Here is a 14267-nt window from a genome sequence, read left to right as displayed (position 1 = left end):
CACCATTTAATGAATTCCTTTACCAGAAGAGCTTAAGTACATATCTTCTGCAACTCCTACCATCAAATGTGAGATTTTGTTGTTTGTGTCATATCTGCATTCACAGTGTGGCATAGGCCAAAACATTCTGTGTGTAAGACTGTGACATTTCCCCATGCAACCACAGCTGGTTGTGCAGTCCAAGAAAAAGAACACATTTGCCAAACACATTGTATCATACTATGTGTTGTATCTAATGAAGTAACTGGGTTCCTTCAGGTACTTCATCAGGTTGTGACCACCAATAGATGCCTGATGTGCAGCTGACTTATGGTTGTTTTGGAATCCACTGGCTTCATGAATTGGGAACAATATACAGCTTGTATTCCAGTTCTTGTCTGTGTAGGTGATGGCTTTTACAATGTCTAATTGGAACCACAGTGATGTAGATATTCCGAAGCACCTGGTATCTCCAGCAAACAATGTCACGTCATAACCACAATGAAGTCCAAATCCAAAACTGTGATCGTCAACGAAGTACAGTATTTAGCAATGAAAGCACATTTGTTATGAACACCGACGTACAGCCAGAACAGAATAGATGTTCTGGAAGGAGAGTGCTTATATTTATACAGACATCAAATATTCTGAAATACATACAAACATTAGAAACATAATAAATTTTGAGAACCTGGTGGTTGGATTTGAAATGTCGACAGGTGGCACATCAGCCAGTGAGGTAAACTGCTACGCCACATAGCAATGCAACCACTCACTGTATAGCTGAGGCTCTGAGTGACTGACAGGCTCATAAAACAATATTCATTTGTTACTAAGCTTCAGAACAATGTTCTCCTTTGCAGCAAACAGAAAAACATGCTCTCATACACACTCTCTCTCTCTCTCTCTCTCTCTCTCTCTCTCACACACACACACTCACACACACACACACACACACACACACACATTTGCTTTGACCAATAGTTATAATTTGTAACAGCCTTTTTGCTGATGTTCCAACCTGAGGTTTCAATTTTTACCTTTCATTATTTACAGAGACAGTCTTTACAACTTTATACTATTCTTAACTATAAACTTTCCTCTGCTATCAACATTTAATGCTGCATTTATCAGCATTTAACATTGTATTATTCTACTTTTTAATTATAGTTAACTAACTGTATAAGGTACCACAACAACTTAACTTAGTAATATAGATTATGAACAATTTACAAGTTTATTTACAAACACATATTCTGAACTGTTTCACTGTTGTGAATATTGTATGTAGGTCAGGAAAATATGAGTTACTAGCCAAATGTCATCTGTGGTTACACTACTAAGAATTTTGGGAAATAAGATAAGAAAATTGATAAGAGGACAGTAAGACCAATTAAACAATATGAACACATACATCTTCTTTAGTGTATTTGTTTCCCAACACGCAATGAACTACACTTTTAAGTCATCTTTGAGTATTGGACTTTTAAAGAAATGTTATTCAGTTAAATAATTAAGGACTGCTACACAATACTAAGTCATTACAAACCTGAAATTTAACACAAATATTGAAATGAATCTAAACTTTTATGGTTCATTTAAATACATTGCTTAAAAGTTTTCTGGGCACTGGGCAGATGGTGCCATGGAAACTGCGCAATATTTCAGAGACAGCTGTTCACCATATTCTGGTGTGATCATGGGAAGCTGTAGTGGTTCACCAATTTATATTGGGTTCACTGGAAAAGCATTGGTGCAGGAAGCAAAGTTGTAAATCGTCACAGGGGCCACTGACATCCCGGGCATAATGCAGGAGAGATGAACTGTGGACCTCATATCATAGGAAAGATCTTGATGCCTGGCCTAACTGTCCTGGCTCAGTATCCTCATCCATTTATATTACTGAATTCATTTCCCCATGGCTGATGACACCTGAGTGCCATCAATGCTGGTTCCATGCTTTGCTAGTTGATATCCTGTGTCTACATCTACATCTACACTGATCCTTCACAATCCACCATGCAGTGTGAGGCAGTCTGTACTCCATACCACAACTAGTCATTTCCTTTCCTGTTCCGCTCGCAAACAGAATGAGGCAAAAATGGCTGTCTATATGCCACTGTATGAGCCCTAATTTCTTGCATCTTATCTTTGTGGTCTTTACATGTAATGTATGTTGGTGGCAGCAGAATCATTCTGCAATCAGTTTCAAATGCCAGTTCTCTAGATTTTCTCGATAGTGTTCCTCAAAAAGAATGTCGTCTACCCTCCGGGGATCTTTGTAACACTTGTGTGTTGTTCGAACCTATTACTAACAAATCCAGCAGCCTGCCTCTGAATTGCTTTATGTCTTTCTTTAATCCAGCCTGGTACAGATCCCAAACGCTTACGCAGTTCTCAAGATTAGGTTACACTAACATCCTATGTGCAGTCTCGTTTACAGACGAACTACACTTTCCTAGAGTTCTCTCAATAAACTGAAGCCATCCATTCGCCTTTGCTACCACAACTCTCATGTGCTTGTTCCACTTCATACTGCTTTGAAACATTACACTCAGATATTTAAATAATGTGACTGTGTCAAGCAGGACATTACTAATGTTGTATCCCCAAATCACAGGTTTTGTTTATCCTATTCATCTGTGTTAACTTACATTTTTCCACGTTTAGAGCTAGCTGCCATTCATCGCACCAACTAAAAATTTTGTCTAAGTCACCTCATATCCTCCTGCAATCACTCAACTTCGACACATGTATAAAGTGAAACTTCAATTTTACATTCTATGATTTTACTTTTTTCATGATTCTATGCCATAAATTAGTACTTCCTGTGAAAAACTCACAAGATCAATTCTAAAAATTGACCAATTTTACAGGTCTTCCTAGTAAGTTTACCTCAGTTCTATGTTCTTACTCAATGTCCTGCTTGACTTCGTCCCATTTTCTTCCTACCAACATTTGATGTAACTGAACAAGTTACAAATGGCACAAAAGAAAGACAGTTCACACAGCGGATGGTGGTGGAGTTAAGGGGATATTTCTGGCTGTTGTGGAGAGGGGAGATGTCAGAGGAAATGCTGCCATAATACACGTCAGCATTAGAAACCCAACTTGCAATGTTTAACTTCACTGCACAATTATGATGCAACTACTGCTAGGTTGCAGCAGCAATGGAAAAACAGGATGACACAAAGTGTTCCAGACCGAGCCAAATCGTGATGAAGGGGTCCAGAGCCACTTTTTGTCGTGTCACTTATAACTCAGTATTGCTTTTTTGTATGTATTTCTGACGTAATGTATTCAGGAACAATATCGATCATCAACCTTTTGAATTCAAAGACCGAATCTTGAAGATTATGCTTGATCAAAATCAAGGAAACATCGGCCATTTTCCACTAGCGAGTTTTTATAGGCTGGTGACTTGTTATGTCACCCAACAGCCAGAACAGCCACCACACCACACAAGCAACTTACTGGTCAAAATTGACTGCTTTAAGTGCGTGCACCTTTTGTATTTGCATGTAAATAAGCAACCAGCCATGACATGAGTGTATCTATGATGTCAATGATCTGTAGATTGTGCCAAGTATAGAGCTCCAAATTTTGGAGTGTGCTGCGCACTATGCATGTGCAGAAACAAGGGACTGTTGTGGCATCTGCTAATATTGGAAGTTATAACCTATTTTGGTTGAGTTCACTCCCTTTATAAAAATAGATATTGTGTCTTCTTAATCTTTATTGTGTTATTTGCTTTGCTTTCAGGGCACACTGAAAAGTTACATATGGTCATGGTATTTTTCCCTACTAGTGTTCTCCTCCAAGAGAAACAAAATATCTGAAAGCAAAAAGTATTTATATTTTACAGAAAGAGAACCTACACCAGGTATAGATAAGAATGTAAATAGATAAACACGTTTCAATGAAAACTATTTCAACAGTGAAAAACTAAGAATTACTGGATGAGAAAAAATATTTTGTTGTTATATGGCACCTAGGAAAGAAAACAAGATACAAAGGATAAAGGAAAAAAGCGCCATTTATAGCATTTTACATGCTGTCTGATGTGTTTGTAAGCATGTATTTTCTCAAGCAAATAAATGTATGTGTTCTGAAAGGTTTGGATGACACCTTTCCTATTTTTTTCAGTTCTCAGGAGTGTGAACACTTTACCACACAACTTTTGACAAGAATTTCCACTATGAATTCTTCTTTGGTCAGTAATTAACTCTACTGTCACTGCTTTTACCTACAATTTGTTACTATATTTTGATTTTCCCATAAAAAGGATAAACCCTCATAACCTCACTTTCGCCATTCAGATGCCAAACTCCACAGCAGACAGCCTTCACAACACTGGCAATTTTGGTGCGGACATGTAAATAAAAATGAGACTCAATACAGGAACAGAGTGCCAGGGCTGCTGCAGGAGACGCACTTCTCTTGAGCAATCAACTGAGACAAGAAAGTCGATCATATAAAAGGGACTTTTAACACATGTAAAATGAGCTTGCCTCCTAGGTACAGCAGAGGTCACTGCAATTGTGTCTTTCACCGTACTTCACAGTTTTTGATTTATTTCATCATGTTCATCAGTTTTTCCCTTTATTTTTGGCTGAACACAAAGGAGAGATCTCTCAAAAATGCCTGTTTTGACATATAATTTGTGGTCATAGCATATCGGAAAATAGCTCAATTACCTGTAAAACAGATACCAATTTCAATTTTTTGACGAGTTTTTACTTGCTGTTGCAGATCTGTGACTTTTTAAGAACTGATAAAATACATTACTACAAATTATTGTAAAAACATTATATTGAGCATTTAATTTCCTTCACTTATACAAATTTTATACAATGTATTGGAGAGGATTAGGATTTTTAATCATATACGGCAATTAGATATGTTTTTGCTTGTATTTTGGGGTTTTGACAATTTCCTCTATTCTGAATTTTCCTTAATTTTGCTTTTTGTAAGTCTGGACCCCATAAAATAGGTGTTTCACTGTGTAGAGATTAATAGCGATCCTATCACATTTAGTTGGGGCACTCCTGGCTATACCCTCTTAAGGACGACACACTGGGCTCTATAATTTACAAAGTCTTTGAGCCACTCACATATCTGTGAACCTTTTCCATATGCTTGTACCTTTTTTAACAGCCTGCAATGGGGGACCATATCTGCCTGTTGCCCTTCTTCCACAGTTCACAGTATATGAGTGGAGAAAAGGGCAAGTCTCTGACAATTATGTCATCATCTGTACATATTTTGACTACTTCTTTAATGGTAGGATCCCACTAGGTGGAGGTGAATGAGAGGATTTGGTCTGTCCATAGTTCATTCCATGTCTTATATCTAGACAACAGCAGATTTTTCTGGCTGATCTACTCTGGTCTGACATCGATGTTCATCACATGTGCTTTTAACAGAATGACACGTCTGTTCAATGTATGATTTCCCTTATTGACATGGGCAGGGAGATGAGAGTGTGAGAGGAAAAACCTCATGGAGAAAACATTACACAAATTAAAATATTTAGGGAACATGGGTAACTTAACAATGTTGTAGCATAATCTCTACTAGTTACTCCTACACTCACTGGTAACACCTATAAATATTATCTGCCTTTACATCAATAACAAGATAGTTTTTATCTATAAGGTGCAGTCACCAAGGACCAAAGTGTTTGCAGTCAGTACTGTTTCTGTGAAGTAGTAGGAATTACTCAAAAGATATAGTGGAGATAAAAATATCCTCACAAAAAACTCTAGACAAATTTTAATCAGCAGTGAACTGACATGAAGCATAAGATAGTACTTGCCAGCCTTTAATGTACAGCAACTCTTAAATAATACACAGTTCCTCACAAAACATGGTCATTACCCAATATCCGTAAAATCATGCATTTCTGTCCTCAAAGCAGTGAACTTAACAAATGTCACCATTCTCCAACTTTATGTCCTGTATGTGGCAAAAAACTAAGCATTCCATTCCTAACAAAGTAACTTACTTTTTACATGTTGTAAATGATGCCGAACAGTATATATCTAGGAAACAATATGAATCCTTGTTAGTGTTAGTGCAGCACTAAGACTACAGATGCAAGGTAAGTGGCAAGGCTGCAGCTAACAATTTATACAACACCACTTATCTTCCAAAACTAGGAAGCCACCTGACCAATAAGCCAAGCTGAACATAACGAATATTAGAAAGTCTCTTCCACCCTACTCATACCTGCCATACCTTGCATACTGTAAATGGGCACAGGCATGAAGTTGTGTTGGTGTCCCATAGCTTCAGGAACTGCAGAATAGAAAGGCGCACCTGTCACTCCGCCGGTTGCCATGTATGGGAGATTGCTCGAGGCAGCTGGCATCAGTGTTGCAGCTGACCACACACCAATTGTATTGCACTACATTCTGTTTGACTGTTTTGTTAAAAAGTAACCTTAAATTTTTGCAAAGTAACTTGAAAGCACTGCTTTGGACCCATCACCTTACACAAAACATTTCTCCTTATTTTAAAAGTCTCTTATAGTGGAAATGACAGGAATCTACGAAACACAGTCTTCTCAACCAACAAAAGCTACTACACGTGCGAAAAGTACATGATGAAGACAACCAGTACAGCATAAAGGAATAATTGAGCAGCAAATATGAACACAAGAACACAATGATTACTGTATTTTTGACTGGAAAAATGTCAGAATTTGAAGAGTGACAGTTATCACTTCTGCAGTTCAAATAAGATACAGACCATGGCACGAAAAGGGAGGGCATGTGGACTACACTGTGCTAAGAGATTTGTTCCACAGGTTGGCCAACTTTGTCCTTCAGTACAGTTTGGTGGTGGTCATTCATAAATGACAACAGTTTGTTTGTGGTTAGTTTTATATGCAACTCTACAATACAGATACAAGATCTCTCCCATCCACCATACACTAACCCCCTGCCCACTCAAGTCCTATCACCAATGCATAAATTTCTATCAGAAAGAGTGTCAGTTGCAGAAACAGCTACACCATCTATTAACTTCATCACATCTATTATGAGGATTCCTTGCTCCACCTGGACAACCTAATATCCAAGACTGTTACTCCCTCTTCCCACTGTCCACTGGAAGAGTATGTGCTGCTGTCCTCCCTTACCTTTGTGGAGCCTAGCCTGTTTTTGTATTCAGCACCATTTCCCTGCTATCTTTCTTTCCCTCTGCCCTTAATCTCTTCTAATTTTCCCCATACACACAGAGGTGACCACTACTGATCTTAATTGAGCCATAATTTCAAGAGAGAGATGGTGGTGGTGGCAGTACGTACATGCGTGTGTGGGTGTGTGGGTGGGGGGGGTGAGAGAGAGAGAGAGAGAGAGAGACAGAGAGAGAGAGACAGAGAGACAGACAGAGAGAGAGAGAGAGAGAGAGAGAGAGAGAGAGAGAGACCACAAATTCAGTTAGTAAATTACAGTAATCATGTTTTCTTATACATTCAAATGGTGCTAAATGTCACCTTTATATTGCAGTGGTTGCCTTCCTCCATACTATTTTTTCTGCTCAGTCTAGGCTTTTGCATTGTTGTACTAGTTTCAGTGTGGCTTGAGAGCAATTCCCAAAAATAGAACCTAAAATTAACCATCTGCAACTGAAGTTCGCTTCTTCACATTTTAATGGCAAATATTATGAACGTTTTTCTACATGGAACAGGTTTGTAATTTAGCATTCTTTATCAATGGAAGATGTAAAGTGTTGATTGTAAAGATTAAAAGCAGTTCAGATACAGAAAACAAATAAGGACAAAAAATCAAAATAAAGTACATTTCCAAGAAATGAATTCAGATTATTCAGCTGCAAGACTCAAAAAGGCTGTACACCATTCAACACATAAAGTTCATGTAATGGTTTCAACAGAAGCAAAGGAAGTAAGGATGATAAAAAGATTTAAAAATAAAAAACAACTGAAGAGACAGAGAGAGTTTATGAGAGAAACAGTAAAAGGGCAGTGAATGAATGTAGAACTGACATACTGTTTTCTTTAGTAGATTCTTTTCTTTTTCTCTCCTCTATTTTTGATGTTTATCAGTTTCTTTGCTTCTATTTTCCTTCACCCTCACTTACTTCCAGTACTTTGGCTTTAATTGCTTTCCTTCTTTGTATCACTCTATTTTCCACTTTCTACACATTTTGTTGACTACTGATTGTGTAGCCCATACAATTGAGTTGTAGCAACTGAATATTTCATACCCCCTCATGGTCAGAGAGTTATCCTATAAGAGTACTACTTCAGTAACATAATAAGTGGGTCATGTTAACCACAAGAAAAAAACATCTGATAATGCAGGGTTCTTTGGAATTTCGTATTTGGTCCTTTTGTAGTCTTGAGCTACATAAAGGACCTGCACAAAACATAAAACGGTTCTTTTAAAAATTAAAAGTGCAATGAACATTGCTTGACCATAACAAAGAAAGCTAAGACAGTAGCTTGACAGACTTATAACCAGTTCATAGGGAACAGCTCTTCTTCCAATTTTCCAAATATTATGATTAAGGGTCACACTCTAAATAAAGTACCATGTATGAACATAGATCTTCTGATGTTGATGTCCACAAAAATAATGAATGAAAAGGGAAAAAAGGCTGGTTTACTGTGCTTTTCACACAAAGGAAACTTTTGCTTCATTGACCTGCACGCAACAGTGCTAATACATATTGCACCATCTCATGCCCTGTTCTCTTACTGGGCAATTTATTAGTGTAAGGCATGAAAAAGAAGAAAAGCACAACACAATAAATGATTTATTCAGCAAAATAAAGCAGAAAAAAATATGTAACAACAGTAACTAAATGAAGGTAGTATTGTCTTCAGTGGCACAACCAATTTCATACTTATATCTGGTAAGACTGTGGGATAAATAACGGAAATAAAGTGTACAGCATTGTGGGCTGGGAGTCCCCCCTTTGGGGAAGTTTGGCCACCGAGGGCAAGTACTTATTGCACTCGACGCCACATTGGGCGACTTGCACGTCGGAGATGGGGATGAGATGATGATGAGGACAACACAACAACCAGTCCTTGAGTGGAGAAAATATCCTGCCCCAGCCGGGGATTGGAACACGCCCCTTGGCGTGGCGTTCTAAGCTAACAGGGGCGGACTGTGGGATAGATAAAATCTCAATAACAGACATAAAAAAGACTGGAGTAGAGTTTTGAATACCTGATTTATGAAACTGAGTATTGTTCCTGGTAAAATAGACCTTCATACATACAGTGTCTGTATAGTTTTCCTTCCACAATATTCACTATGACGTTTCTTGCTAGGTACTGAAATGGATGACAATTTGCAGAATACAACAAATGCCCTTTATTATATAGCTCACTAGCTAGACTACTGTACATTTTAGGTTATTAATTAGTGTAAGATACAGAAGCAGCTTATATTGTCTGTACTTCTGTACTAAAGTACTGCTTGATTTGTTTTACATTCCTGGTAGTATTCCTTTACTATCATTGTAATGGGATGCGTTATGAGTGACAGTAACAACTCGGCCTTCACATCAAGTCTACTCTTTAGTGGTCAGCACTCATTTATCCATTACTGTTTAAATTCGGTATGTTACCTGTTCCTTTTCCGATGTAGGTTTATGACAGAACACCCCCCTCCCCCAAGCCTCTACTTCCATTATCTCTACATATGAATTAGAAAACACACATTCTGTGACATTTTATTTTCGCAGATTGCTAATAAGCCAATATCAATGTCAACCATAAGTAAGTGTGACATTTTTATTTACCACAACTTGAAGCTCTTCTATTGTAACAACTGCTGCATTCATATGTGACTGGTAATTAAAATTTAGTCTTCATAATCTCTACAGTAAAAATTGTTCTCTGTGAGGAGGACACAGCTTAAAAGCAGTGGACAGAAAAACTACAATTTCCTTTTCTACCACACTTGTATAATGAAAACAATATTCCAAATATAATGCCATATCATACTCACTACTTTCATTACAGTGAGAATAAGAATATATAAAATATAAAAATATAACTAGTACTAATAGTTCTTTTACTGGTTTCACACAATTACACCATGTGAATGTTTTGATGATTTATTTTGCATGGAACTCACATAATGTGTTCATCTTCACTACTGATCAACTCAACCCACAGAAGATTCTGAAAAACATCATTATCTGAGATCTTGTGATTGAGTGCATAGACTCATTATCAATATACCATTTTACTTATTTCGTTGAAACGCGTGATGCATGTGACATTTAGACCTGTAACTGGACTATCTGCAACTTATCTGATGCTCACTATGCAGATTATTCTCATTGTCATTTACATTTGCCATTCTTCTGAGGGTCACATGTGTAAGCACTCTAGGACATTGGAACCACAACAGCGCATCCTTACAGTAACTTTGCTTTCCGCACAATATTTGTGAGTGCTTCTCAGGGCTGAAAAAAACTACTGCCTCTGGTTTCATTGGAAGATTTCACCTTTATAAGGACTCATATTGAATTCAGTTTCCTCCATTGCACACAAATACACATATAAGTATGAAATTTTAATTTTTATACACCTTGCAAGTGACAATAGGTGTTACCCTCCTTCTAGAACTGTTCTTTCACTTTCAATTACAGTCCACAAATGGAGACAATAGGAGAAAAGAAAACAGAAATGTTGTAAATGAAGTATGGCCTTAATTCAATAATAGCATCATTTTCATGTTCTTCAGAAACACATTTGCTACAAATATATGTAGATTAATGACAGAAAACATTATGCAAAGTATTGCTCTCAATCACTCCTATTAAATTCTCATGAATATTTTGAGAAAATCTTATTATAATTTTCTGCCTATTCATGAATTTACGTTTCAGGATATCACCATGTCAGAGACTTTAATGAAAAAAGAAATCATATAAAAGAACACAATCTAAAATTACTAATTAAGACTGCTGACTAAGCGCATACTAATACAGACTGACTAACAGCAGAATATAAGCTTTCATCAGCTGTAAGATACAACTACTGCACCAGGCCCCAGGAAGTTAGTTTGCACACACAAAATTTCTAGTAGGATCCGCTCACCTGGACTAAACATGGGAAGAGATGGCATCATGACAGGTGGAGGTGACATCATTCCAGACATGACCACAGGTGCCGGTGATGTCATACTAGCAATGGGTGTGAATCCAAATGCTGCAGTTGTTTGCTGTTGTGTTGATGTCTTATTTGAAAAAAAGAAAGAAAAACAAAAATGGAAAGGTAAGTGAAAACACACAAATCAAAAATGTATTTCATTATCTACAATCTGCAGATCACTGCAAATCACATTGCAAGGATAAATTTCATTGCACTGTGCTATTAAATTACTCATCCTTCCATTCCTAGTAAAGGATGATACATCGTAACACATGCAGTAATTAAACTTATCGCCCATTCACGATCACTGTGTAAGTGCAGAGATAACACTAATACCAATGAAATTTTGTTTTATTTTATTTTGGTAGATACTGCACAATAACACAGTATCAGCCTGATCTCTGGAATAGCTTCGTTTGTATGAATTTTTAAAGGAGTGATATTGTGTGAGTTTCTAAAAAAGGATCACCTAAAATATTAGGCTATTATGAAAATACTTCAGTTTCAACTGTTATCACTGACAGAAATTCATCCATCATCCGTCCATTAGAAGGTGGGCAGCTGATGACAGACAAAAATGATTCATGTGAAGGTTCTCACAAAACTGCAACCACGGATGAAGACATGAGGAATATGCACAATACTTTATTGGATACTCAACTATTATAAAAGTATGAAACTGCTTACATCACAGGTTTATAAAAAGGAGTTTGGTGAACTGTACATGAAGAGTTATCTATGAGAAAGCTTTGTCTAAGATGGTAGCTGGATATGCTGACTGTCAACTGAATTGCTGCTACACTCAGGCAATAACATTATAATCATGAATGAATACATTTCAAAAGAATTCAGTGAATACTATGTGGCAGTTTGTTACTGTGAATGGGATGCAGGTCTACCAATTTGCACCATCCAAAGTAAAACACCAATCAGAGGTACAGGCAGTAACCAGTGACCTGGCACAAAAAAGGTAATGATGACTTCATTTATGGGAATACTTAAAACCAGTGTTTTTTGGAATTCAAAAAGCATTCTATTCATTGATTAACTTGCAAAGGGCAAGACAATAACTAGCAAGTATTACATAAGTCTTCTCAGCCAACTAGATGACAAAAAGTGAGAGAAGTATACAATGCAACACAAAAACATCTGTCTTTTATCAGGACCATGCATATGCCCATAAATGTGCTTTGGAGCTGAAAAAACAGGAAGGATCTCAAGCACAAATTGCTGGAACATCCTCCCTGTTTGCTACATTTGACAACCATGACAGACATATACTCATTTATTTAAGGAAATTTGTGACTGGAAAATGCCCTCAGTATTTTGCAAAGGCTCAGCAGTAGTAGATGTATTTCAAGACTTCTTAGAGCAGCACTACAAGGATGGAATCTACTTACTTGACAAACATTGTCAATGGGCATTGGTCCTCAAAGTGGGCTACATCAATTGATAAAATGCAATTTTCACTTACAAGACACTAAATTTTCTTTTTGGAGTTATACTGATACTCTTTGAAAAATAAAATTTTTAATGTTTATTAAAACAGCACTATGCAGATGTGTTTTACCAAGCAAATTTATCACAATTCAAGAGCACACTTTCACATTATAATATCACTCGGACAATTCACATATGGCATGTATTAATACCTGCTGTGTCTCCATACCACCACCACCCTTGATGGCTTCTGTCATAGCTGAAACTTCTGTCAAACCACGAAGGCTACTGTTAATAAATATTGGTCTGAACAAATCTTTTATGTAATCTTCCACATTCTCAATTATTCGACTTTCCTGTTGCCACCTATACAAAAATTACAGATGTGTCAAACAAAGAACAACACTGTAGGAAAAAATACAAAGTAATACAGTAATAAACACATAAATTACAGTCATTTGTTAGTACAGTACAAAATACAATATATACTATATTAAGCATCAGATTAACTTCAGAAGGATCAGAGTACACTTGGAATGTTCACATCATCAGTCTTGTAAGGATGCAAAGGAGGGCACATCTGTATATGCTTTGCGTTGCCTGTGTGTGATAGATTCCACATCTTATCTCTTCATTCACACATTCATTCATTTCTTCATTATAGCTCATCCTTTTCCTTTGCTCTTGCATAATTATCTATCAAAATGCATACATCATCAACAGGAATCACAAAAAGTATTTCCGCTGAACAAAAAATGTTGAAAGAATGAACTATTCTTTAATTCTGAAACATTGTTAATGGTTCATAAAAGGAAGATGAACAACATAACCTGGGTACAACTTTCATTTTGTAATAGGATACCATTTTTACTCAAACTAGTCACTTCTTCATTTCCTGGTAATTTCAGTTTGCTTTTGGATATCTGTGTGTAACTTATGCAGTACATAATATAAATGCAAAACATGATAGCTTCTTTTTCCTCCCACTGAAGACTGTTCAAGATTTCATGTGTATGTCAATCATCCTCCTCATTTCAGCAACTCTTGTCTCATTAAACGCCATTATCAAACACTTACCTGTTTCCTTGACTAGTAAGGCTGGCTACTTCATGATCCGAATCATCCATATCTCTGTCTTCATGAGTCTTGTCACTTCCCCCTCCTTTTATGGAGGCAGCCAAAGACCGAGCATCTGAAAGCTCATCCAAACTGCCATCGAGCACAGGCATAAACAGATCATCCAGGAACTGGTCCACATCTGATGCTTGAGAGGGTACTCGAACACGTCGGACATGTGAAGCTGTTGGAATTGAATATTTTCAAGACATGCGGTTGTTAACAGGTGAGGATGTTACACTGTTATTACTGTATAAGAAGAAGAAGAAGAAGAAAGGGGGGGAGGGAGGGAGGGAGAGAGAGAGAGAGAGAGAGAGAGAGAGAGAGAGAGAGAGAGAATCTATCTAACTATCTAACTTTCTGAAAGAAAAGTGAGGCAGTAGCAACAGAAGTTGTGGTGGGGAAAGGAAATTAGCCATGAGCAATCTTAGACATTAAACCAGGTCGCCATAGAGACTAACTCTGAGTTGTTCACTTATGGCACCAGTAAAACTGGCTGCCCCCTTGGAATTCTAAGTTTGGCCATCTGCATGATCTGTCAACACTGTAAGTTGCGAAAGTTATGGAGAAAGCGTTGTCTTCCGCTTAT

The 14267-nt window shown here is 37.2% G+C and overlaps 1 protein-coding gene across 1 annotated transcript in view; it reads right to left on the bottom strand.

The window, feature by feature from the left end:
- The window catches only part of LOC124776994 (unconventional myosin-XV-like), a 465068-nt gene that overhangs the window by 303707 nt on the left and 147094 nt on the right, over nt 1–14267 (bottom strand). The window contains exons 27-29 of the mRNA XM_047252242.1: nt 13640–13862; nt 12775–12928; nt 11069–11207 (exon numbers count right to left, since the gene is read on the bottom strand). Coding sequence (XP_047108198.1) covers nt 11069–11207; nt 12775–12928; nt 13640–13862 — 516 coding nt within the window. The remainder of the gene's footprint in view (nt 1–11068; nt 11208–12774; nt 12929–13639; nt 13863–14267) is intronic.

This window comes from Schistocerca piceifrons, chromosome 2, assembly GCF_021461385.2.
Source record: "Schistocerca piceifrons isolate TAMUIC-IGC-003096 chromosome 2, iqSchPice1.1, whole genome shotgun sequence".
NCBI lineage: Eukaryota > Metazoa > Arthropoda > Insecta > Orthoptera > Acrididae > Schistocerca > Schistocerca piceifrons.
This window is presented reverse-complemented; position numbering and strand designations above follow the sequence as displayed.